General features: G+C 40.8%; 1 protein-coding gene across 1 annotated transcript; it reads left to right on the top strand.

Annotated features, from left to right (window-relative positions):
* The first annotated feature begins 8,277 nt into the window (after positions 1–8,277).
* On the top strand, positions 8,278–12,427 carry LOC130574844 (interferon alpha-inducible protein 6-like). Its single transcript, XM_057368309.1, has 3 exons — positions 8,278–8,482; positions 11,201–11,347; positions 12,221–12,427. The coding sequence occupies exons 1-3, from the start codon at positions 8,335–8,337 to the stop codon at positions 12,247–12,249; spliced, it is 324 nt and encodes a 107-aa protein (XP_057224292.1). The 5' UTR covers positions 8,278–8,334; the 3' UTR covers positions 12,250–12,427.
* The last annotated feature ends 14,615 nt before the right edge of the window (positions 12,428–27,042 follow it).

Genomic DNA, 27,042 nt, shown 5'->3' with positions numbered 1-27,042 from the left:
TAACAAAACACATAGACAATCCATCTAGGACAGAATGATCTATCTGGGACTGTTCGATTTACCAGCAGTAAATAGTTTATCCAGTGTCTTATCTGCAGCCACCACGAGCAACAGAAATCTCTTCATTATTTATTGTTAGYACCTCATGATTTGACATTTAATTTAAGTCTTTCACTGAGTCTTGCCCAGCAGCTTTAACATTATAAATAGGGAAGCRTTTTCCCATTTAAGAGATAGCCACAAGGATTTAGGTCTGTCTGATGAACCTTTCTGTAAGGCTTGCATCGTGTTTTCAGAAATGGGTGTTTTTCAGCTTACAGGCATCTCTGTTATGATGCAAGTTACCTAATTGCTGCAGACACTATTGCTTCAAGGCATTTATCCATGGGCAGACATGTTTCCCTAAATACTGTCGAGATTAAGAAGTTTTTGCTTTTATTTACAGTTGCAAACTTCTTTACAAACAGCTGGCAGGTTTTTTGACAAGTTTTATTTCCTTTCTGTTACAAAAGCTTCCATGGCACTTGGGATATGAGGCATTTTGACACAGGGAGCAGTCAGGTTGGCTGCAGACAACATGCCCTTGGCAAATACATGTTGAGTAGTGCTGATTGCTTTCTTACACTTCCCGTGCTTAGGTATGGATGCCAAGAGGATGTGCTCTGTTTTCTTTCCAGACAGGGCTTTCACTGTGAGCTTTTCTCACTCTACTCCGTCCTTACTCATGCTGCTTTACCCTTTACAGTATCTCAGATGCTGTATTACATTCATTTGTAGCAATGACAGCCAGTAAACTCATCAACYCTGATCAGATGGTGCTCAGAGTAACAGTGTCATATAAACATGAAGCTTCCCTTCTCAAACCAGAAAACATTAATGACAAATCCAAACATCCTTCCGATGCAAAAACCTTCCAAGAAATGCAAAATATGAGGTTTCTCTCAGTCGAAAAAGGCTGTTAAGGACTACAAGGCTCTAAAAGAAGCTGCCACTCTTATTTATCTTCCAAGGAAGCCTCTCAGTCCTTTTAAGCACGGTCTGTAGCCTGTCCATGCATCCTGCAGCTGGAACTGAGAAGTAAATAATATCATCTGCCCTTCAGGCCCCTTGCCCCTACAATGCATTGGCCACTTTGTCAATAACTGCTTTTCAAAGAACCCATAAATGCATTTTCAGCGCTTATGCTTTCTCATTTGGTACTCATTTGTATAAGCATTTGAAACCTCTTTGTCTATATTAAATCTTRTACTATGCTTATTAATGTAATGCCTCAGTAGCATAATATATATGGCCCCGGGAATTTCCTGGAAACAGGAAAATAATATTCCCCTCAATTTACAGGCAAGGAGAAGTCCATATATTTTAAGCTCTCTCTGCTCAACTTTGTCTTCTGTCAAGACTTGCCCTTTCATTTCTGAAAACAGGACTATGTTTTGGTTCCTTGGACCCTGCAATGCTGACCACAGACTCCCATGATTGGAGGGTGCTCCTTGGATGCAGAAGCTGCAGTCTGGGAGATGAGGAAGAGACCTGACAAGTCATGTGGCTGATACCATCACAGAWCTCATGTCCTCTGGCTCAGACTATAGATGATGGACACCACAGACTCCTCTTCCTCCTTTTTCCTCTGCCAGCTGTGTCTGTGTGGACTAAACCCACCAGGCCTGCCCTAGGATCTGCTGGATCACGTTCTTTGGCTGAGGAAGCAGCTGCCCTGAGGTTCCTGAGCCATTCTGAACTGCTCAGCACTTTCCCTRGAGCACACACAGCATATCCACGTGGCATTTCTGAACTAGAAAATCTTCCCATACTCATAAATACTTCATGTTTGCAGATTTTGTGTTCTGAAATGACTTTATTAAGGCAGCAATTGTGGTTACATTTGAATAGCAGCAAGAACTCAGTGTTGTTAATAACAGTACTTTGATCATGATTTCTATTGCTTCACATTTTATTTTTGTTGTCAATGTATTTCTTACAGCCTTGAGAATGATGCTGAGGCTTCCATTTCAGTCTTTCAAGGGCATGTGGCAGGTCAGGATAGGAAATTAAAGAATCAGTCAGAAGCCCAATGTAATACCGAAGACTTCCTTGAAGACAGAGAACAAATGGGACATGACTCCATGTCTGAATGGTGCTTCTGCTTCTGGTTCCTATGGTGCTGCTCTTGAAGGGCCGAGCCTCTGAGCTCGAGCTTTCAAAGCAGGACTACTCCCTCTTTTTCAGAGTCTCTTTTGAGCAGGATCTCATTTCATATATTTGGACTATGGAGTAGAGTCCCGACACAAACTGCAACATTGGGAGTGACTGTGCTCTCCAACATAATATTAAGGTCAAAAGCAGAGGTGCCACTGTGGGGTACAGTCCAGTCAAGGGAGCTCTGAGGACCACAGGCTGGGATTTGGATGTGTGAAGCAGGCATTATTAAGATTTTTGCCAACTAACTCCATTGAGGGTCTAGACTTAGTCTTCTCAGTCTATTCATTCAAAGGCCTTTTTCTGGATTTCTAGCTGGAAATTCTGTGGAATTTCAGTTGATGTGAGTATGCAATGCATATAGATGTTACATGTCTATAGTTCTCTTTTCTTATAGCACACAAAATCAAAACTTCCAAAACTATAATTTTATTTCCCCAAAAATCCCTCAGTGCAACTTTGTGGTTTGCTTCATCTGTAATGCAGGGATGATGGTGTCTTGCTTTTGACAGATGAAAATTATAATAAAAATCTAAATGAGACACACATASCCTAATCCTGAAAAAGGATGACATATGAAAATATGATATGACTTAGCTGTAAACATCTTTCTGACCTAGTCTATAAAACTTCTTGGTCAATCACTTCCCAGTCTTTTCCCAGCTATAATAAATTGGACTAGTAGAAAGACAAGCAAGTTAAAAGAGGTGATTCTTCCCTCTGTTACACACTCATGGGTACTCATCTCTACCTTTGAAAGACAGATAAAAACCATGCAATAATTCATATATATYCTAAAAAGAGCTCTAGAAGTTCTTGAGAAGCATTATTATTTATTTCTGAAGAAAGGGTTTTTTTTTTAATTAAGATTCAGCACCTAAATAAACTTAGAAGGCAAAATTTCTTAGGTTTCAGAGAGYTGTCCCTGCAAGCCTCTGATTTTCTAAGCCATCAATAGTTTTTGAGCTACTTATGTCATAATGGTACAGTTTAAGCTGTGCTCTTTGGATTTGAAGTAATGGAGGATATGAAGAAGATGGAGAATCTCCTCACAGGTGCGCAGATAAAGGACATGAGCCATAATATGCAGAATTCTGACTAGATATACAGGARAAAATCACTGTAGAGGTAGTCAAATAATGGACCAAGTTTCACAGAGACGTGGAATCACCACTAGTGAAGATACTTAAAACTCAGTCAAATGTGTCTCTGAGCAAGTAACAGGGTAATTCCCTGGTTGGACTGGATGATCTCCAGAGCTTCCTTCCAACCTSAATTTTTATGGGATTCTATGATTACGACTACATAAAGACCTCTTCCRCACTCACATRCATYATATTATGTCACTGTGTGAGCTCGYATCAGTCCCATGATATCATAATATCAGTCTTTTGGGGTTCATTTCTGTTCTTATTTTACACTATGTCAGTCCTCACAGACACTGAAATTTTTTAAATCAAGTAATTGTGTTTGCTGACCCATCCTAAACGTGATGGTGGTCATATACTAAATGCTACTCATTAACTGTTTTTTTGGGGGACCTTACCTAATACGGTTTGATATAAAGGCTCTTATTTTTTCCCAGCAAATGTGCCTTTATAACTAATAAAACTAATGCAACATGTATTATGGGGAATTTTGCCATTTTTGGCTTATCTAGATGGCCTCTTGTTCAAGAGGAGTTACTTTGGAAATGTCTTGAGTATCAGTTATAGACGGCTTGTATGTATTTCTTCTTGGGTGAAATGAAAAATTTAATTATACGAAAAAAATGCAAATTGCTGCCAACTGTGTTAACTGTGAGAGAGTTGCATTATCTTCTAACATAAATTGTCAGTGAATTGAAGAAAAGACGTTTTGGAAGCTGATCTGATTACTGTCAGGGAAAGTGCTCAAACTCAATTGTTGGCAAATGTCCAGTACCCATCACTGAACGATCATCACCTCATCATTCAGTCTTCTCAACTGACATGCAAAACAACATCCAAATATTCATTGCACATCTGTGCTGGACAGATTATGCATTAGCAATTCAAATCAATTCAATGTACAGGCAGTTTCTGTAAAGGCGTCTGTTTGGGTGAGATGCCTTGTTGTCTGGGATGGATAATAAGGCAACTCTGTCTAATCTTGGAGAACAATCAACCCATCTTGAGAAGGTGACTGACTACGTATGCTCTTGCCCTGACAGCACTAGAACAATGGCCCCAGAATGCACTTGACTCAGCTGGTAATAAAATCTACTTTTGATTAGCAGCCGTGGCTTATGTCAATCACTGCATGATGTACCATTGTCCTCTGGTCCTGAACACAGTTTATTTACAGGGAAACAAAAGCTTTTTGGATATGGCTGCTGCCCAGAGATTGCAAAATAGATTGAGCTGTCAGCCTCACACACTAGATGAAGATTAATGAGTTGTGCAGACAATAAATATGAAGCAATGACCATAAATATGCTAATAGGTATTATCCATATACACTATAATTGCTACAAAAATTAAAAAGTAGTGTAAAGGAAATAGGTCAGAGGGTGACAGATAGATAATCTTGGATGCTGAAGATCTTTGGTTCAGTCAGATTCTCTACAGGTTTATTTCCTTCAATTAGACCCTTCAAAGGACTAATTGTTTAAAAGCTATTTTAATAATCTCTTTTGAAACAGAGGTTTATGGGAAAATGTTTATGAAAAAGTGACTTCAATGAACGTGTTATTGAGATAAAAAAGGTGRCAACCGAAAGCAGAGATTAATGTCTGTGATCAGCTGCCCAGCTTCACTATGAGGTAAATATCTCTAAGTGGCACACTAGTGGGGACGGCAAGGAAAACATAGCAAAGAGACACAGCAATTTGCATCCCCAGACACAAGTGATTAAGGTCCTTCCAAGCAAAATATAGAGGAGCTGCACATCTGGYTGCATTGGTTTGTCTGATGTTTTCAGCTTAGCATATTTTTTCCTTTTTTCCTTTCCTTTATTTTCCTTTTTAATTGAAGAAGAGGAGAATGCCCACCACTGAAACTTTTTGAGTACTTCCAATCAAGCCTCTGGCTTTCCAATTCATTTCAAAGAGCACACAGTGTAGATTTTTGACACCTAAGGGTTTCATTTGAACCTGAAACTCAGAGTTAAACTGTTAGCTCTGTGTTTAAATGCTTCAGCACCTAAAGCTACTGAAATAGTAATGAAACTGAAAATAAGGGCAGTCATGCTCTTGGTATTCATGGCTTTGATTTTCTGTTCTCTCAGGCTTGAAAGTGCCACTGGATGCTTTTCAGGTCAGCTCACACCATACATCTCCATTAAGATTTTTAGATTCTGGAATGGGGAAGATAACTCACCCAGATATCGTCCCAGGTCAAATTTATTGTTACAATGTCAAGTTCAGTGATAAAAATTAGTTGGGTGGGTCTTTTTTCCTTCCATACTTTAACTAGAAGTTGTATCCATTTGGCTCTTGAATTAACAYTGCTAGAATTTTTGGCAAACAGCCCACAAAACCTTACAACTGCCTTACTGCTTCTGTGCCAGTCTCCTTGAAAACACAGCTGAACACTAACTACACTTGCCTAACATCTTGGAAGTCACCCTTTCTAACTAGAAATGCCAGTAAAAGAAAGCAAAAAAAAAAAAAAAAAAAAAGAATAGGGAACCGTTTAGGGAAATGTCTCACACTAAGCTGTGGGGTGAAAGGAGAAGCACATAGAAACAAATCTTTCTGGGTGAATTAGTGGAGAGAGAGGACCACTGGAAACTGCAGGCTCAAGGGCTGTGTTCTTGTTCCCAATCCCTCTCMAGCAGTGACACTGAGTCTTTCAGAATTGGAGTCTAAGGTGCCAATGTCACACACTGCCAGARCACAGCAAGGTGCTGTCCCAGCAAGGGAGGTGAGCACAGCTTATCCASATAATCAGATTGAACCAAGAGTCCAAATCATCAGGCAACTTTGTAGAGTCAAGTCCAAGGTCAAGCTAGAAACATGAGTCAACCAATCATGATCAGGTCTGATGGTAGTAGCCATGATCCATCACGGTCCTGTGGTTTCTGGGCAGGTGTGTCCTTGCTAACCAGGCAGGTTCAAGGCTAGGCCAGGATGGAAGGCTGCAGCTCAGCCTGGATCAGTGACTGTGGCTGTGATGGAGCTGCAGACAAGTGCACAGACAGCGCTCTCCAGGAAGGACTGAAGGACCAGGGCAGATTGGCCACGGCTGCTAAAACCTAATGGCAGATCCATCCCTGACACRGATACAAGAGACTGACCCTGGTTTCATTCACTTTCATACTAAAGATTGTCCCAAATTTTCATAAAAAAACTAAAAGGAAGTAAAAGCAACTCCCTTCAGAACTTCTCCATGACTTACACCAGCCATGCCATTACAGTAAGAAAAGCACAGAGGTAAATAAACTCAGCTTGGTTTTCAGTACAGTGTCATCTATGCCTACTATCATGTCCCTCATCCGACTCACTGAAACCACAAGGTGGGTTTTAGAGCCCTCTCCTTCCTCACCAGGTCRTGGCACACTTATAAACAGAGGCTTTCCTTGAATCCCTTCAGTGCCTTCCCTTTCGTTCTTACACTGAGTTTCTTAATCTTATTTTTATGATATCTAGTAATTCTAGTAATTTCTTCTTTCCCTGCTCATTTTCTGATGTCTCTGCCAATCTGAATTGTCTTGAGGCACTTGTCTTTAAAATAAACTTTTATCATATCTAGTTTTATTTATTTTTATTTAAACATCTTTGTGTGTATTCGTTATGATTTGTGTTTTAGGATGGAGTAAAATGTCACCTCATRTAGAGTCTCTGCAGCTTATAAAGACTTCATTTTCCATGGCTTTGCTTGACTGTATAATCATTTCCTAATGGGCTGTATGGAATATTGAAGAAATTGTATTTACAAAGCACCAGAAGATTTTACCTGTAATCTGTAGCAATATGTAAAAAGAAAGTTACATTTTTGGTCTTATTGTGACTTTGAAGAAGGCCTATAGCATTCGTTGTCCTATTCTTACAAGTAATTTTACCTCCATTTAAGCCTCAACTTTAGATATTCTGTAACATTAAGTAATTCAAAATGATAAATGAGGAAACCTGAGAAATTATGGGGTTAAAGAAAGTAACTGATGCTAGAAYTAAACAAAACTAATATATATGGATTAAAGAAAAGTTGACTGAAAGGAAAGAGTTAAAAGAGCATTGCTGCTCGGGGGTACACAGGGCAGATATTTCACTGTTCAGATAAATAACACATATAAAGAGAGGAGTGGACTTGATATCCTTTGTTCCATAACCCACCAYGTACAAGATATAGGTATTATACTGTTGTGAAAACACTCAAGCTTTATTCTGTATATTTCCTCTTTGAGAGCCTGTGGTGGTGTGACCTAATCAGATATTCTTTACCTGAGGGAGGAGGTCCATGGATTTCTAATGAGCCTTATTTAAACAACTGGCTAAGAAAAGCTGTGATAAAGGAGTGTGTGCCATTTRCAAAGGCTTGTTCATTAAAGACAGAGGCTCTGCTTTAGCAGGATTTGCATGAGGAAGAACAAAACATCCATGTCAATCTGCTCATCCAACACAAGGCCCCCTCATCAGAAATTAATTCCCACTATCCATTGTTAGTTGGGTTCTGATTTCCAGCTCTGTGTAAACTGGTGTTTTGAGGGGTAACTGTGCCACATCTGGACTCTGGGTGCTATAACCAACTCAGGCTGGAGTCTGCATGCCAGCACTTTGCTGCCTTTTTGTCTCTTGTCTTTACTCAGAGCTGTATGAATTCTTAAAACAAGGGATCATCTTCTACAGGTGCCATCCAGTACCATGGGGTGAGATGCAAAAGAGTGAAGAAGCAAAGTTTTCAGCCACGTCAGTTGCCAAACAATGACTCATGTGCTACTAAATTGTTTTAGTATCAGAAGAGGAAATGGCTTGGTTTGCCTAAATTTCAGCTTGGCGACAGCAATAAAAAGTCCTATTGACAAAGTTCAGTTTCATTTCCTGGCTGAGRATAAGTTTCAGTTTCTGTTCTTCCTTATCATGGCAGCAGTTTCGTTTCTCCACTCTCAGCTGGACAGTGTATAAAAAGATGGACTGAGCCTCTCAGTGCAGTCCTGGAATTCWCACCAGGAGAAAGCAAGATGTCCGACCAGAACGTCCGCAACGCTGGCTTCACTTCCTCTGGGATCACAGGRGGATCCCTTGCTTCATCCATGATGTCCCGTGAAGCAAGATCGTCTGGGGGAGGAGTGCCTTCTGGAGGCCCCACTTCTACTCTCCAGGGAATGGGTATGAGCAATTCTGAGTGTGAGTGTGTGTGTGTGTGTGTATTTTGTGGTTCAGTATACATGATCAGACAACTTTTTCTCCTTGAAAATAAGCTTGAGAAATAATTCCTTCTCTCCTACATACCTGTATTGCACTGAAGAAAAAAGATTCCCCTATTTAACTGTGTGCTATGAGTGGGGTATTATTAAGGGTGTTTCTGTGTATGTACATCTTGTGCCTGAATGAACACGTGTGGTACTCCTGAGGTTTTGTGCAGTGTTTATTTGAAGTTTGTGGTGTCTCTCCATTCTGCCAGGAGTCATCAATAATAAGATTCATGGCAGCAATAAGCAATCATGCGCTTATGCAAGAACATAATCTGTGCACCCACATTTCGTATAAATTGTCAGGTTTCCCTTGCTCTTTACTCATACAGGGAGAACTCCTAAAACCTAATGCAAACTCCGTAGAGGAGAGAAATTACTTGCAGTCGAGGAGATGTACTCATGGAGGGAATGCACATCCTTGAGAGCCCCTGAGTACTAAAACAAAGCACCCTGCCTTTCACATGAGCTTACCCTGCAGGTCCTTGCTGTTCTGCTGCTYGCACAGAGCAGCCCCTGACCAGATGATTCTTAGCAGCTTGGCACTTGTTTAACCCCAGATCCTGTGGGATTTGTGCACAAGGTATTCTCTCTGCCAGAGCTGCCTATGTGACCTGATTCAGCAGGCATCCTCTGAATAGAGGTGAGTGCCCAGAACAGAGTGCCCCATGCACTCCTGCTTAMCCAGCAGCACAGTAATTAGCTCTCTGACCTTGGAGAGAGGCTTCAAAACCCTTTCTGCCTTTGGGRTATCAGACCCACGTGTCCTGTGTGTCAAAAGTATGCCAGCCAGCAGCCTGGTTATAGATTGACATCTCTGCCGTATTGGTGAACCAGTTCCATAGCAAGCAGGTAGAAATATCCTGAAGGAGATTTCTGACTCCTCCAGCCATAAAATGAGTGGTTGACCAGGTGAGCTGGCCAGGTCCAGATTCAGGGCATCTTTTAATAGCAAAAAATGAGTAAAGCTTGACTGAGAGGAAATAAGTTGGATTTTTTTTAAGGTATGATTTAYATTGCTGCCAATATTATTCATAGAGTGAGGCCCTCTAGACTGTGAGGGAATAAGTGACTTAAGGGTCATTTAGAGACATACTGCATGTGACTCCTGTGAGGCATTTTTTAATTTTTGCTTTGTGTGATTTGATCAGAGAGTTCAGATTGTGGAACACAGTGTTTATTGAATATTCAGTAGGAAAGAGCTTRAGGGAGAGTAGCAGCCAAGGGACAGAATATGAGAGAGGAGGGGGACAGAGTGGGTGAAAAGCAGAGAAGAGAGCTGCTCTCAGGCACTATGCTGCCTCAGCAGCAGAAATCCTGGGATGCAGGAGATGCCAGTTGCTCACTCCAGTCCTATGTTAGAGTCAGCTGCACATGCTGCCTTCTGTTACAGTCCAGGGTGAYACAGCAGCTCTCAGCACACTCACAACCAGTGGGGAGCTCTTCAGAGGACATGCCCTGAAGAGAGAGAGMATGAAGCTGTCAGTTCTAAACTAAAAGACTGAAGATTTCTATCCCTCTGAGAATGCCCTGAGAATTTTTACAAGCAACAGAAGCAAAATAAGCATTTAACTATGCTTAGTTTTATTATTGCAAACTCTGTGTTAACTATGGAGTTTTATGAAAACCACCATTTTGGTGAAGAGAAGTCTGCATGACTCAAGGAAACCTTAGCCACGCCGACAGGAGATACTCCAAAAGAGTTTTTATCCATGTGGAAAATGCTAGCTCTGTAACATTGCCAAGRCAGGTGTGAGCTTTGGCTCCCTGCAGCAGGAGAGCTTGCCACACATTCTTTGCCTGATTGAGAGCTAAAACGGTCTGATTTCATTTCCGCAGGTGCTCACTGAAATCTCTCCAAACACATCTTCTTAACCTTTTCATTCAGACTGTAACCCTTCCTCCCCCCAGAACAAACACGCTCCAAGGAGCGGCTGATTCTGCAGTGGGGCATGAGTATTGTTCAGGATCACTTTACAGAAGATGTTATAACAAGCTCATCACCAAAATATTTGAGCATCCTCCAGGAATGCTTTAAGCATTATCACTAACATTTGTCGTCACTGATGCTTTATTCCTCTCCCTGGAGAAGGAGAGTTTGCAGTGGAATGTTTKGCTTGAGGCTTATTTAGACTGAGCTGAAGATATAAATTGGCCACTGGCTACCATAACTTGTGSTCCTTGAATTTTACAGGTATCTATTACAGGTTTATGTGAGGGCAGGTGAAGTGAAAGGAACATGTTCATCACCTGGAACAGAAAGTGCAATAATTACTAGTTTCTATAGAAGTTTGTTCCATGGTCCTCAGGCATCTCTGCAGAAAAGCACAGTTTCAGCAGAGGCAAATTGTGCTGAAGCTATTTTGGAGATCCAACTTCATAAAATTTGGTCTGTGCCAGAGACAAAGATTTTCTTTGTGTTCTGGAAACATCCACAAAAGCACYGATAATGTCCTTTCTCCAAAGTGGCAGCTAAAAAGAAGTATACTGACACAACAAATCAAGTAATCAGCAGTCACCTTGTCTTTCGACACATTTGCTAGCCTTGAATTTTTTAAAAACACAGTAACTCATGRTTGTCCTGTAAGGCTCCTTCCTTTTTTCATCAGTAACACCTCCTTTCCAACTGTTCTAGGTGCCAAAGGCACAACCCATTCATCGGGTTTTACCAGCAGTGGGATYTCTGGTGGATCCAAGGGCTCCCACATGATGTCCCAGGAGGCCAGATCTCATGGAGGTGGAACTCCCAAAGGCGGGACCACTTCCACTGTCCAGTCCATCTGTAAGCAGGAGTCCTCTGGATGCAGATGAATTAACAGATGACTTCTGAGAAGTCAGCAATGTTTCATCTCATTTGCTGTACATTTACTAGATGAAGGGATGTAAGTAAAGAAGTGTCTGCTTTGTACTTGAAGCAATATTTTTGCTGTTTGTTTCTTTAAACTTGGTGGGAAGAAGAAGCTGGGGAGTCAGTGGAAAGAGCCATGCCACAAAGTTGCAAAAGTATGAGTGGACAGCAGAGACAAATCCAAAACAACGGGACCGGAAAAAAAGTCCAATGGACTTTTAGATTATTTTTGCATCAGCACCACAGTGACAGTTCAACAATTCTTTTTCAATCACGAATTCAGGATCAAGCCAAGAGCACAACACTTGAACATACAAAGCAGGTGTAGCAGGAAAAAACAGTGAAACACAAGAATGGAGGCATCAGACCGACAGACAGAAATCATTAGTCTGCTTCTTGTGGCCTTTTAGAACAGCTTAGCTTTCTTTCCTTTAAAGGAAATTCCTTGGGTCAAAACCAGAGGAATCTGCCTGCACTTACTGGCTCAAAGCAGAGAACAGCAGAAATCTTCCTCATCACTCTGCACACCTAGATGAAGCAAACCAAATTATGAGAGASCCTGGTCTATGGCTGAATGCATCARTAWGGATGCTAATTTTGTTAGTAGGATCCTGTGGGGTTAGGAAGAGAATTGGAGACAGGATTGAAGATCTTAATTTCAAAAAGTGTCTTTCAAGTAATAACAGATATYTTTGATTTCTGACCTGGGAATGTTTTTAGCCAATGCTTGTGYAGTCTATATGTTTTCCTGTAGTGCAAATTTGCTTTATATTTTTCTCAGAATTGTTTCTCTGTTTTTATCCTTAGCCATGGGTGGGAAAGGAGGAAGACGCTGAATAGAAAAAAACCCATCAGCCCAGAAAGAAGCTCTGCAAGCGGTTCTTCCTTCCATCAGCTTTGACAGCTTCTCCCCTTTGCTGATCTCCCTGTTATGAAAGGAAAAGCCTTCCCCGTGCACAAATAAAGTTTCTGTTAAAATGATGGATTCTTGCATTAAATTACAAGGGACAGAGACGAGGGGCTGTTCTGTCCTTGATTAAATATTCTCTGAAGCACATGCAAACACAAGCCAATGGAAGCTAAGGCACTTTGGGATGTGAGGATGTCTTAGGAAAATCCTGGGTTTAGCAACACTAGACTCTTCAGTTGCAAGTAGTTTTTTTACAAAAAGTAATTACAGTGCAAAAGTCACCCTGTTGTGAGTGAGAGGCATAGAAACACACAGTAAGGGGCATCCAGCAGTTCCCTCTAGATGTGCTTYTAACAGGCTATTGCATTAAATTCTGCTTGATAAAAGAGACACATATACAAACAAAAGCAGGTCCCAGAACTGATTTTTGTATGCCTCTAGAGTGTCTAAGGTTTCTTTCACAATAATTTCTAACAGGGACATTTGCTTGAAGAAAGATGTCAGCTTTGTCCCAGTCATGCTGAAACTACCCCTGTAAACTTATGATATGTGAGAGTAGATAAGGAASAGAGTCCATTTTTTCTGATTCTTGTCTCACTGCTGGGGCTTTTTCCTGCTCCCCACACCTTCCTCCTTTCTTTCATATGTGCTCACATAATGATGTTTCTCTAAACACACATAACACTCTGCATTCCCTATGCAAAATCCCAAATACACACTACCCCACACTTTCATCTTCCTTCTGTCTTTCTGGCTTCTCATCCTGCCAACTCCAGCACCTCCCTGCCTCTGTATTTCCAACAAAACCACCCAGCATAGCTTCATCTTCTCTTTCCATACTCCAAGATGGAGAGAATCTCACACCTTCAGGCCAGAAGTTGAGCGGTGTTGGATTTGGGAAGCTGCAGTCATTGATCTTCTCCAATGACTCCTGTCACCCTGCTTGAGCATTCCCATCTCAGCTGCAGTTCTCCACAGCTGGGAATTGTGTTTGCCCCCATGCACCTTATGCTCTCAGATATGATCTTCTCCTTGCTGCCCAAGCACCTTCCTGAATGTACTTTAGAAGTCAATGTTTGCCTCCAGTTGCAGCAAAGTKAAATTGAATTATATGATGAGTGGCGAAATGGAGGAGAGACTAATGAAGAGGARAAGAAATGTATCTTTGCTTGCTGTGCTATGCAAAGCATTAAAAGGCAATTGAAAAACAAGGGTGTCATTTCTTAAGGTAGGGCTGATGTCTTAGCAAGGAGCTATCTTGKGCAAATACTTGAATGTAACCAGGAGCTGAAGTCACACAATCATAGAAAGATGTAATTTCAAAGACACTTTGGTATGAGGAGAATGAGATAATTTCTCTGGTCTAAAKTTCCTCTAAAAAAGGGTTAACCTTAATGTTACATTTGTTTGCTCAGAACTTTGTCCAGTCAGATTTTGAAAATCTTCCAGGAGACAAATGTCATAACTTCTCTAGGCAACCGGTTCAAAAGTTTCACCACTCACACAGATACTTTTTCCATGTGTTGAAGTAAATTTCCATTGTTGAGAAGAATCCAGTGGATCATGAAGTAGATGTTCAATAACGATCTATTTTAGARTTTTCCACAGTTTAACTTGACTTGAGTGGTAGTTTACATGCTCACATGCATGTGAAACCTTTCCTGCTCAATGTTTGCATGCTGGCTTCCTATTGCAAATTGTATCTAATTGTGTTATTGCTGTTGTATTCCATAGGAAACAAAATTAAGGAATGAAGAGCATCATATCCAGGTAGAGTGAGAAAGAAAATAATTAAGTTGCTACAAAGTAAAAATTGAAGGATTCAGGATTCACAGAAAGTAACTATTAACTCAAGGGTCTGTGAAGCTGATGGAAAAATACTGGGACGTTCTCTGAAATTTTAGGTATCATTTTCAGCCTCTCTTCCATCCTGTCTCCATTTTCCTCTAGCATCTCTCCAGATCTCAGCCACCTCTCTGTAACAATGATTTCCACACATGTGGAAACCCAGTCATCAAACACAAGGCAAAGGTTTGGCCAGACAAAAACAACCGGATCTGGAAACTGATGTCACCTTCTCCTGAAGGGGAAAAGGAGGGGAAGGCTGCTGGTTTTACTCTGATGAATTTTCTGTCTGGTTCTTCTGTTGTAACCACAACCACCTTCTTATCACAGATCTGCCTTTCCCACTGTCTTCATCAAAACTCCCCCCAGTTAAGCAATCCCCTTTCCCTCTTGTTTTCAAACCTGCTCCGAGTCATCCCTGATCCCAGTTACGGCAGCAATCTCACAACAGCTGCAGTACACCGGCAGGATGCTCTTTTCCTCTCCTGCCTTGGCTYACCCTCTGCAAGAGCTGTGTTGGAGCACTGCTGGCTTGGGCTCTGTCCCAGGGCCTCAGGTCACCTCTGGAAAAGGCTGTGGCTGCTTTGTCAAGCGGCTGTTGCGATGTAGGTTGAGAAAGCTGGCTACATGCCCAAGAGTAAAGCTGAATTTTTCAAGGCACTTAATGTTCCTTGTTAGCAGCAGCTTTGTCCAGTTTCTGCCACCCCTTTACTCATGAAGAAGGGAGTGTAAGGTCAGCGTAGCACAATGTAATTTTGACTGAACAGCTTTTTTTTTTTGGCCTATTTACTACAGATTCCAGGATGTGGGCAAGCAAAAATCAAAGGAGTAGCTGCATCCTGCCTTTATAGGTTTTTACAGGTCACCGCTGATGCTGCTTTTATGGCTTTGTCCAGCCAACATAATAAAAATAAAGGCATTGAAGTTCCAGATACTCTACAGAGTGTGTGGTGCACATATGCAAAGATGGAACCAGCAGGTCTCTGGTCTTTAACTCCGGGAAAATACACGGCTCCCATAAATGACCCCACACTTTCCTCCCTAGGCCTAACACAGCAGCCTGGRACTACTAAAATGTAACTGTGATCTACCAACAGATCTTTATTCCCATTTAGCCATTAGCACTGGCTTGAGTTGAAGCGAGGGCCATCCTGGCTTTTTCCCATACAGAAATTTTTCCCATGTGCAAATGCCAACTCATGGCCCTGGAGTGCAACAAGGGCCTTGATCCCCACAAGCTGACATTCAAACACCTGCTTAGCACTGATGATGACAAATGAGTCACAAGAATGAAATTAATGTGAGAGTGACAAGAAACAGTAGAAAAAGTCAAAAACATACATAACTCATCAGATAAACAGTTTTGTAAACTGAAGCTGTATTATCTGAGAAACAATGTGTGACCATTTCATGGCAATTAAAGACCTAGTTTCTTATTCTTATTCTTATTTTTATTCTTATGCAGAGGGGGGAGATTYAAAAGTGGGTTTCAACCATAATGTTGTCATTACTTGACCTTGGGTATTTTTGTCTTGTTAAAAAATGACTCACATTAGTGAGAGCTGACAAAAGGTATTCATGCCTTTATAAAAGAAGGAGACCAAAGCAAGGATTCTTAATCATGTATCATTTCACTTTTCATCTTTCACGTAATTCTGGTGTTAAAAGTTTAAATTATTTTCCCAAGTTTGGATCTTGTGTTGAGAACCAGCCTAGAGAGCTTTTCCAAAGCAGGGAGAATTCTCAGCTGTGTTTGAGAGTCAGTTCTAACAGGTCTAGGGGAGAACAAAGRTAGAAGCTTCCCYCTGGAARCCTTCCTYGCAGACTGTTTAAAAATTATATGTACAAAACTACAAATGAATTATTTACATATTTAACAGAATATAATTGGAAAGGTCAAACAGCAACAAATATGGCAATTTAAACCCTTCCTGTCGCTCCATCTATCTTTGCACAACAAATAGACGGAAAGAGAGAGAAAAGGAAAGAGGCAGCAGCGTGTGATTACCAGAAAAATAGCGCTGGAGCAAGACACTGCAGAGAGCACATAGCTCTCTGCACAGAAATCAATTTCTCCCATGGGATGGGATCAATAGTTGTCTGACAGGACACTATGCAGGCAATTTAATAGCGTTTTATCTAAATGAATCTATTCCTCCCCCCAGCTGGCCTCACAGTTCATAAGAAGTCTCTCTTAGTAAAATAGATTTATTTATTTTTCATAATACAACAGGAAAGTATTTATCATTTTGAAGACACTGTCATTGTCTATAAAAAATCATTTATCCCTGTTAGTTACGCATTACCTACAACTCTTTCTGAACATCTTTATTCTAATTAACTGACTCATGGACAGACCCCATAAAAATTACATTCAGTTATGCTGGAAAAATTTTTCTTACCCCCAAACATTCTAAACTATAGATCAGCCTTTCAGGAAAAACAAGCCCACACAGCAAGCAAACTCAGTTAACTCAAAGGAGCATTGGTATCTGAAATTACATTTTTATGCAACAATAGAGCATATTTGTCAAGGAATGATTTAGACACAGAAATTGGTTGTTCAGTGTATCTATTTTAATAGTACTTRATAAATAATAAATAATAAAGTCAATCTGATCTTATTAGTGGATATCTGTGTGAAGTAAATGATAATGAATGAGAAACCTTAATAAGCATAATTCCAAGGATGGATCTTTAGCACTCTGGGAGTTTGGTATTGTGCCCCAAAGGCTCTTGTAAATCCAGCTGCAGTTCTTGCTCATCATTTAGAAGATTAGGGGCTGATAAGCGACAGTCAAGCCTTATTAGAACAGGCTAAGGCAACAGGAAACATTAATTGGGTAATTTAATGCACAAGGAGACATTAAATGCCTGCATTGTGGTTCAGATGCTGTTTACTCTATTGATTTGTTCAYGTCTCGTTCTATGAAATTCTCKCAAATTCTTGGTGGAGAGGGTGTGRGACAAAGCCTAGGTTTAAAAATACCAAACTACTCCCTTGTCCAGGGACTCTTCCAGCAAAGGAGGGCAGAGATCCAAGGTCTAGCAGCCATCTGCAATGAAATGCTGTCTCACCATCTCACTGGTGTCAYGGTTTCTTTCACAGCGTCTGCAGTAGAGCAGGAGCCCTGTGAACATGGGAGGAAGTCCAGACTGTTTTTACCTCTGGAAAGCTGGGAACACTCAACAAAGCTCTCTTCTCTCGCACCATTCTGGAGGAGATGTAGAAAGAGTTACTGGACTGATCTCCCTCTGGAAGTAGGGAAGAGGAGAGGAAGCTCCKGACATGGCTGTTTCTCCCCTGTCTAATGCCAGAATTTATCCACTAATGTGGGTGGATGCTCTCCGTTCTCTTAGTGGTGGATACTGGTGGATACTGGTGTCTGGAACACCAAAATCTCTCAGTTGTGCACCAGGTCGTGGTTTGGGTCCCATTTTAAAACTTCCTTCCTGAGACAAGTTTCCCACAGCTGCACAGAAATGAGAAGAGATGCTCTTACAGGGGAAAACATTCACCATGAGAAGGGGGCAGCCTTTCCTTTACCTCACTGACCCAAGCACGCTGTGTCTCTCATTCCCTAGCACTGCAGCTTGGGAGATCGGGGGTGACTTCATTTTAATAATTTACTTTTGCAGCAATTTAAATATTAAAATGCATTTTGAAGGCATGCAAGCCTCATTCATTTCAAATAAACATTGTACATTATGCTCTGTTTAACAGCATCCAATCCCACTTTTTGTAGTCTCTCCCTTCCACCCCACAGCCTGGCACTGCTCCTGATGCCAGCAAGATTCCTGTGCTCGTGGCATGGGTTGGAGGCCACTCCCCATTGCCTGCTGCAGCAAAACTTGGAACAAAACCAACACATTCCTGGCAAACCAGCACCGGGTACCCAGCAGCTGGGTTACACAGGTTAYTCCCTTTCCTCTTCAGGAGAGGAAGATCCCCCCAAAAGTCCTTTCTGTGGGGTCTCATTCCACTTTCAGTGWTGCTGAGAACCTCCCACATTAAAGAGACATTATTAATAATTACATTTAAATACACAATATTTTTTTTTAAAAATCATCATAATAGTTATAGTAAATAACATTAAATCATTCCCCATCCTTCTCTGTTTCACTCTGGGGTAAAAGTGAGCAGTGAAATATAACCTGGAACAGTGTTTATCTAGTATAAGTAGTATTTTATCTAAGCTGTCTTGGTTTTGTCCACTGTTCAGTSGTTTTGGGGTTTTGTTGATTGTGGGGTTTTTTCTAAAGAATACCTGGATGTGAAAATAAATAGATACCTTTTCCTCTCTGTAATAAAATTTCATAGAAAATRCTCTTGCTAAAGAAAACAAAAAAGTGCATGCTACAAAAAACAGTTCTTAAAATTCAGATGCTGCTTTTTGCAGTCTTTTGCTGTTGGAATTTCCACCCAGCCAAGATTTTTACTGGCCAGTTTCAAGCTACCTCGGCAATTTATGTTTATACATAAACAGCTCTGATTTTAATTGCTATCAACTTCTTATACTTGATAGATGGTCTTAAACATTTTTTGCCTCCAGAGACTGCTTACTTTGCCAAGTATTGACACASTTTCAAGATTTATACTTCTCTAAGGAGCAAAGTTTACAATAAAATGTAATGTATTCCGTGGCTGTGAATGGTAATGTTGCTAAACAGTCCAAAGTTATTACACAACTGGTAGTTATTTTCCTCTCACATCCAGCACTGCCTTGCTTTAGTACTGCTATAGATTTAGGCTTTTAAAGAAAAATCAGATCCCTAATTTGCCTAATTTAATGTTTCAGAGATACAATATGACTTAATTGTCACTTAATTGGTTTCTTTCCACCAGAGCCATTATTGGACTAATGATTACACTTCCATTTTTCCCAATAATTTTTTTAAGAGCCTAAGTCTTGTGAAAGGGATTAATTCATTTATGGGATTGGAATAACCCCTTTCAGAACTCAAACATTACACTGCAGCCAGAAAAAGGAGTTGTTGCAGAAGTTAAACTGCAATGTTAAACAGACAAGCAGCAACTAATCATGGGACAGACATAAGTCAGAGGATGATTGAAGTCATGTCTAGATTGAAAATTTGGATTGGATCCAGTTTGCTGGTGGCAATCATGGGTCACAATGSCCAGAGAAACCCCAGAGGACAAGGAAGGGCTCTTAGAAATAATACATCAATTTGTACCATCTCCCTAATACTGCTGTGGCATTGCACTGGGGTAGCATCATCAAGCTCCAGCAGCAGCTCTTGTAAAATCAGCTGAAAAGATCTTCAGCGCTGAAACAATTCACGGGTGTTTCTTTAGCGACAAAGTGCAGCTCTCAGCCTCTAAGAGTACACTTTAAAGGGAGAAGATTTCATTTTCTTGTTTTATTTTTTTCCAGCCATTTCATCTCTTTAATGCAGCTTTTTCTATTMATCTGTTTGCGAATAAGTAACTTAATGCCACGCAGCTCCTTTGCACAGGCAAAAGGAAGGCGTCTCTGGGCTGCTCAAAGGTGAGCAAGCATTCCAGCAATAAAAGCTCGAGGGTTGCACCACCCATCTTCCTCACTGAYGAGGGAATGGAAAGGATGCAATCCCAGAGGGTGTGTAATTTCCCTGGGATAAGKGATGTAGCAGCCTGTACAAGAGCAATTTGTTGTGAAGTTTTGAATTTAAACTTGAGTTTAAACCCAGCTCTTGGTGAGACTACAATACTGCATTATTTGCCTTTTGGGCTCAAAGTGAAGGAGACATTCCCTGCAATTTCTGTGATAGATACTAAAATTCTAGGAATAATTTGTTTTGTCGGAGTGTCAATTTCTATAATTACTAATTTCCTTGCCCTGGACTAATTTCCTCCCCCTCCCACGCATGTTACAGGGATTTTTCTAGAGCAAAGAACAAAGCAGACAGAATAGAAATTGAGGAAAGCAAAAGAAYAGAAGTTTAAAGACATAGAAACAAGTAGTTGCTTAAATCTGTTAATAACCAGATATAGAAACAATGAATTATAATGATCAGAAAGCAAAAGAGACCAAAAAGGAAATTATTTTTAAAGATTTMAACCCTGTARGAGAAAGCAATAGAAAGAGAAACAAATTTAGGATAAGGATATTATTCAAAAAGCATGTAAGTGCTAACTTATACACTTACAATCTTACTTAAACATTTATACACAAATGCTTAAGAAGTTCTTCATGTTCTGTCAGCACGAAGTTAATTTTTACCTTGGYACAGCAGTTTGTGTTGCAAAGACTTTTTTGCAAAACCACTAGTGGGTTTCCAACAARAAGTTTATTAGGATGTAAATTAACTCTAGAAACCTGTTTCAAGATATCAAACTAATAATTCTTCTGTTGTGCATTTTATTTACACTTTTTAGTGCAAGGATATAAATCTGAGGGTAATTTTGTGCCAGTCCAATAGAGGGCTAATGAATGATAGTGGATGAGATAACTAATTTCTGATTATTCATGTTTATTTTATTTTTAACATAAATAGATTATGAAAATAATCTTTTCCATGGCTGGGGCTTTTGGGATGAATTTTAAATTTTATGTGGAATATTTTATAGCAGAAAGATACAGAAAATACAAATTTATCATTATTTTTACTCCTGTTGGCTCCTGTGCTCAAAAAAYGATATACACACAAAGAGGTTAATGGCACTGTGATTTTCAGATAATCTGTTTTTAAATTACTGACTGGGAAGCTGTGAGATTAATAGCACTGAGAACATCTAAAGGTAATAGGATTACAATTTAATATTAACTAAGTGTTTCTTGAGGGTCTGCTGTGGCAGTGCCTCATCTCTGGGATCCACTAGAGTAATTAGTCTGTAGTGGCATACAGTGGTGATGCATGATAACTGCAGCTTTTTCTGCTGCAAATAGGATTTCCCATTCACTGGCAAATAGTTTTTTATTTGCAGTTTATCTTCATAAACAGGCACAGGGCAATGCTTTTGCCCTGAGTTGATGCTGAGAAGGGAGAGACCAGCTCTCAAAAAATCCTGGAAACACCTGAAACACTGAGGGTTTTGGAGGCTTTCCTCCTGTTGTAGGAGTTTGTATCACAGGCATTAAGATGGCATGAGCCAAGTGCAAGGGGAATAGGCCCTGATGATACARCAAAGCCAAGGTTTTATCTGTAAACATGRGCTGTCGATAGTGGCAAGCTTGTTAACACTGAAAAAGGTGTTTAGGTCAAGATCAGAAGGCCTGTGCTTCAGTAAGGTAGCAAAATGAAAACTTTTATATTAAAAAAGTTAAAAAAAAATAAAGCAACCTATGCATCTTCATAATCTTTTGAGGGAGGACATTTTAACGATCTTATTATGCAGAATGTCCTCACAAAACACAAAGCTTGAGAATTTGATGTACTTCAAGAACTGCTTCCTGCAAAATGCTATTAGGACTTAAATGCTGCTCCTTGCACATTTTAAAAACAACATTTCAGGTAATGAATAACTCTGACTTTTGATTACAAGGATCTATTCACTTGAAACATTCAGATCTACAGAGGAGCTCAAGCGTTGCCTCCACTTACAAGTAGGATTATGCTTGGTATCAATCCCTTCCATACTTTCCTTCAGTTTGACTGTCCAGATTTMCAGCTATTTTTGCTAGAAAATTTTATTCCTCTGCTTGCTAGGGAATGTCTTTATACCAGTASGAAAACTGCTAATGATGGAAAACAGCTGATGAAATATTAATAGTCAAAACCAATAACAAACCCATCAATGTAACACACAGACAATTAAAAATAATAATAAAAAAGGCTCTAGTCATAATTTCTTTCAATTTCAAGACCCCTGAAGCTTGATGAATTCTATTAAGTCAAGAAATATGAGCCTGCCTTACATTCACAATACTCCTGTGAGGCAGAAAACTTTATTTGGGAGMACCYGAGTGCATGAGGAACCTGAAGAAAWGCCACAGCCATACAGCAGAGGAGGGACCTGGGATTTATCAGGTGATACCAACACAGAATTTTTTTCCATACAGAGTCACGGGGGCTCAAAATTTAGAGTCATTTAAGTCTCATTCAAGCGAGTTAAAATGTCACTGAAGATGTTTTAAGTCACTCACATGACAAGAGCCACTGGCTATCCCCACTGCTCGAGCCTCTGCTCCTTACCGGTGTATTCCAGGGTCCAGAGGTGAACACGGCCAGGATCAGCCTCAGGATCAGCTGTGCTGCACTCATACACAGGCTTCACATGTTGGGGGTCCTCTGTCAGAAACTCAGAGCCTCAGAATCGGAGACACACAAGGAAATGGAAAACAAATCGCCCATTTAGCAGTGAAACAGGAGACACAGAGTAAAAATCTGCAGATGGGTTGAAATGTTGACCATCTGCCAAGAAATACCACCAGAGGTGAGAGGGAAGGTGGGATGTGTATTTACAAGAGAAAAAGCAATGGTGTTGGACCTTTGGACTGGAGGGAAAAGAATTCCTCAGCAAGGGGCAGCCAAGAAGTGKCTCATTCTGAGAATGTACAGCACCTGAGCACAGAGTTCTCCTTGCAGCCGTGTCTTAACCACACTGGGTCACAGAAACGCTGGCCAGAAGGGACTTCCGAAGGTCATGTCCCACTCTAGGTGGAGGCTGATCGTGTCAACTTTGCCCAGAGAAGTCTTGAAAACTTCAGAGGATGCAGGGACTTTGAAATATTTTCACACCTCATGACCACTGATTTCAACAGAATTTAGAAATTTAAATACACACAGAAATCTGTGTTTGTAGCCGTAAGACTATTTTGGTCAAAATAGTCACTTCTTTTTGGAGCTGTGATGTTCAATCTGTATAAACTGTATCACAGGGTTATCAGCACATTGTKCAGGGCCCAGCTTGCTCCTCCTGCCCTGTGCCAGCCATGGAAGCTCCTGCAGGTGCACCCCAGCATCTCTCCTATTCCCTGTCCCCAGCAGGGACAGGGCAGCATCCCTTTTTGGGCTRTAACATGTACCTGCAGTGCACGAGGTGTGGTTTAAATGGATCCCTTCTCATGATATTTGCAAAAGCAGGCAGGCATGCATTCTCTCCACAAGGAGGGAGGGCAGCCCAGCCCACCCAGGAGCTGTTTTTGACCATTTCTGCTGCTGGCTGCCTGCAGTGAGAGAGCTAACAAAAGTATGAAACATTGATACCTTTCAGTGTGCCAATTGACTGTGCATTTTAAATTGACTCCGTGTTTCTCTCCCCATGGAAAGGTTTATTTTACTTTAAGAATAYATGGGGCTGTGCTTTCAGTACTTTTTCTTTGTTTAACAAGCAGGTCTCTTGCTGAAAACCCAGTAGASCACAAAACCAGTCAGGGGCTTTTATCCAGGATGTCTGACCCATCGCCTGACAATAATTAGTTCAGGTTAATTACAGCAAATCTGTAGATTTGCAGCCTGAAATCATCTCATCCCCTAAGCTGAACCCTCCAGAGGTTTCYTTTATGAGCTCTGCATCCTAAGGGTGGACTTAAAGTAATGAATTTGTCTCTAATAAGATTCATAGGTTTGTTCCCTAAGCAATGGTGTCAATTATAGAATCTAACACTGATGGCTTATTTTGCTGAAAATAGAGAAATTGAGAGTTTTTAATGAAGCATGCAGGATTTTTTAYGCTTTTGTTTAACTCTTTGCATTGTTGGAAAGTCTAAAAATACAATTATGAGAAATATCATACCACTTTCTCAGTATTTCTGTGTGTGCCAATAGCTAATTTCCTTCTGCTCTATAATGGAAAAGGTTAATGTAATGACTCTGAGATTTCATTTGGAGATGTTCCAGAAGAGTGTCTGAGTATTTGCTGCACTTAATGGCAGGAAGTAATAAGTGAGGTTATGTATTGATGAAAAATATTTCATGTACCGAGAAGATTAATACTGGAGAGAGGCACATGGGACACAAGCCTGAGGCTTCCTCCTCAATTCTGGCACGATATAATGTGTCCATACTTGATTCGTGCCCTTCTGTAGTTAGCTCTTAATCATTAACAAAGCAGACAGCAAATCTCTGGGGAACGTGGTATCGGGAGGAGAGAAGGAAGCAGATGTAGGATTCTCCTGTCTCCTACAAATGAGTGGCAGACACCCCACCTGGGAACCCCGGGCCAGATGGTACCGGTACCAGCAAGGTATCTGCAGGGCGAGATAATGCCACAAGAACCTGGAAGGGTTTGATTCCATCATCAGTGTTCCAATGTCTACACTAATGTTTGGGAGTCGTTGTTGTACTTAGGAAGATGAACCACATCTTTACCTCAGCATTTTATTTCACATGAGGTTTCTGATTCATGAAAAATTTAGCATCATTGCATATGAAAGATTGAGCCCTTTATTTAAACTTTTCAAATTTATTTTTAATTCAGATCCTGTTCGTGCTGTCTGAGTCAGTCCAACTCACAAAACTTAGGTTTCAAGCTCATAACAAATAACTCCAGTCATTGATTTTAGTCATTCTAAAAATGAAATCATTATTTGTCTTCCAATAGTGACTTTTTAAAAGGGCATGTAGTGATAGGATATGGGGCAATGGCTTTAAACTGTAAGACAGTGGGTTTAGATTAGACACTATGAAGAAACTCTGTGCTGTCAGGGAGGCAAAACACTGGAACAGGTTGCACAGAGAAGCTGTGGATGTCCCATTCCTRGAATTGTTCAGGATTAGGCTGGATGTGGCTTTGAGAAACTTGCTCTCATTGAGTGTCCCTGCCCATGGCTGGAGGTTGGAATGAGATGATCTCCAAGATTCCTTCCAACCCAAACCATTCTGTGATTCCATTCCATGATTCTACAAAAGAAGAGGACATTCAATGTTCAAGGACTCTCTGCCCCACTGCAAAGACTGCAARGTGAGGTTGGAACAGGAAGGGGGTGAACATGGCAGCAGCCATCACTGGAAGGGTGGATACATCTCAGGGACACAGYAAATGCTCACCTACAACAACTCCTAATATTTAAAGCACAATTTACCCCAGCAAGTTAAGTTGCCAGAAAATTTAAGCTGACCCTCCACTGCCGGCAGCCCCCCACGAGAGATTCTTCTTCTTCCTGGCCAGGGGTCACTCCAGCAGGTCAATGCAAGCTACATTTCAGAACAGCTTTTAGATCAGCTGTGGTTTCACTGCACCTTCAGCTGAGTTGGCTGAACTTAGAGATTTTTATGTCAGGCAGGACAGGCTGCCATGGTCTAGCTGACACTGGGAGCAGGGATTTGGGATTGTGCATCTCCTCGCCTTTCCCAAGTCCATGAATTCACTGAATCCTCACATTTTGCTGACTGCCATGCATGATCTTCCACTGATCTCCTCTCTGAAGGCTGTCTATCTAATGCAGTCTGCTTCAGTGCACATTTTTTTTTTTTGCATCCATTAGGAAGAATATTATTTAGAAAAGAAAATGTAGTGGAGACAGAAGATTAAAAAGAAAATTTTCTCTGAGTTAAGCACTGATCAGATGCTTGCAGTGACAGTTTTTTAGCTGGAAAAAGGTGGAGTACTTTGTTGGATTTACAGGCTCTGGATAGAATAAGCTCTTCTAGTCCTTACCTTGACCCATGAGGTTTTTGTCCTATTTTCCCCTCTTGTCTTGCTGAGGAGGGGGAGTGAGAGAGCAGCTTGGCGGGCCCCTGATATCCAGCCAGAGTCAACCCACCACAAATACCAAGAACTAAACCTTTAATGGAAAAAAATTCTTGCCACATCTTTTCCCAGCAAGGTCTGGGATTGCATTTCTGGAGAAGRAAATTCATACTTAAGGATGCAAACTGATTGATCACTTGTCTCAAATGGCAAATGCTTCAATATCAGCTGCTGTTCTCTGTTTCAGGGCAGGGATCTGAACCTAAAAATTAGGGGWTTTACCTGGGTATCCACTCTGCTGGAGGGAAGAGTGGGTCAACATCAGCCCATCTGTAGATCATGCTGCCCTTTTATTCTTGTTCTTATTCATGCAAATAAATGAAGGCAAGCAATTGTCAGCTGTATCTGCAGCCTGGTGGTACCAAAACTTGCCTTTAACACAACTTGGACCTGAGACACACTGGAGGGAGGTGAGGGTGGGAGGGTCATATTAGAAAATTTTCTTCTGTTGTTGAATAAAATAAAAGTTCTGCAATCTCTCACATCTCTCACAAAGCTAAAGCATTGTTTTTCAGGTGGCCCTATGGACTGACAAGTGGTATTAATAACTTAGAAGACTTTGGCCATCTCCTTGAAAACATTTCCATTATGAAGTTTTCCGGCAGGGGTTTGGGGAAGGGGGGCACACAGTGTGCTCTGTTCTGTTAAACCTGTTGACTCAACATTACAACAGATTTTGCCACATAATGACCCCTCCCCACAGAGAGACCACAGAAAAGCTCAGGTGTACAGAAAAGCCATTGTTTAATCCTGTATTGCAGTGGGAACTCTTCTTACTGGGATCCYGTAACCTGTTAATTGCCTCACCCTCATTTATATGATAAGTGGTTCATTTCCTTTATTGTGATTGAATCCCCTCCCTATATTGCAAGAAAAGTGGAGCTGCAGAGAGTGCTTGATTGGATTTCATTGCTGTGGGCCATTTCTTAAACAGGTTACAGGTTGACAAACATAGAAGGGGGATCAATATCCATCCTTTGCCTCATTGACAAGCTAATCTTTTCAGTAAACATTTCATCAGTACCTGCCATTTGTATACATACCTGCCTCGTGAGGATGGAGAAAGCTCTGCTTTATAAGGTTTAGGTAACCAATAAACGAAAAGACAAGAATATAAATTGGGCAAATCATTAAGAYAGCATTTTTAGGAAAATGGCCTTTCATTGCCTGAAGAATATAACCAAACACATTCCCAACCACTTTTAATTTTAATTAGGTTGTATTACACTCAGACTTGGT

Source organism: Malurus melanocephalus, unplaced genomic scaffold, assembly GCF_030028575.1.
Source record: "Malurus melanocephalus ecotype Western Australia unplaced genomic scaffold, MMel_1.1 scaffold_90, whole genome shotgun sequence".
In the NCBI taxonomy this organism is placed as follows: domain Eukaryota; kingdom Metazoa; phylum Chordata; class Aves; order Passeriformes; family Maluridae; genus Malurus; species Malurus melanocephalus.
Note: the sequence above shows the minus strand (reverse complement) of the source record. Positions and strands in the feature narration are given on the sequence as shown.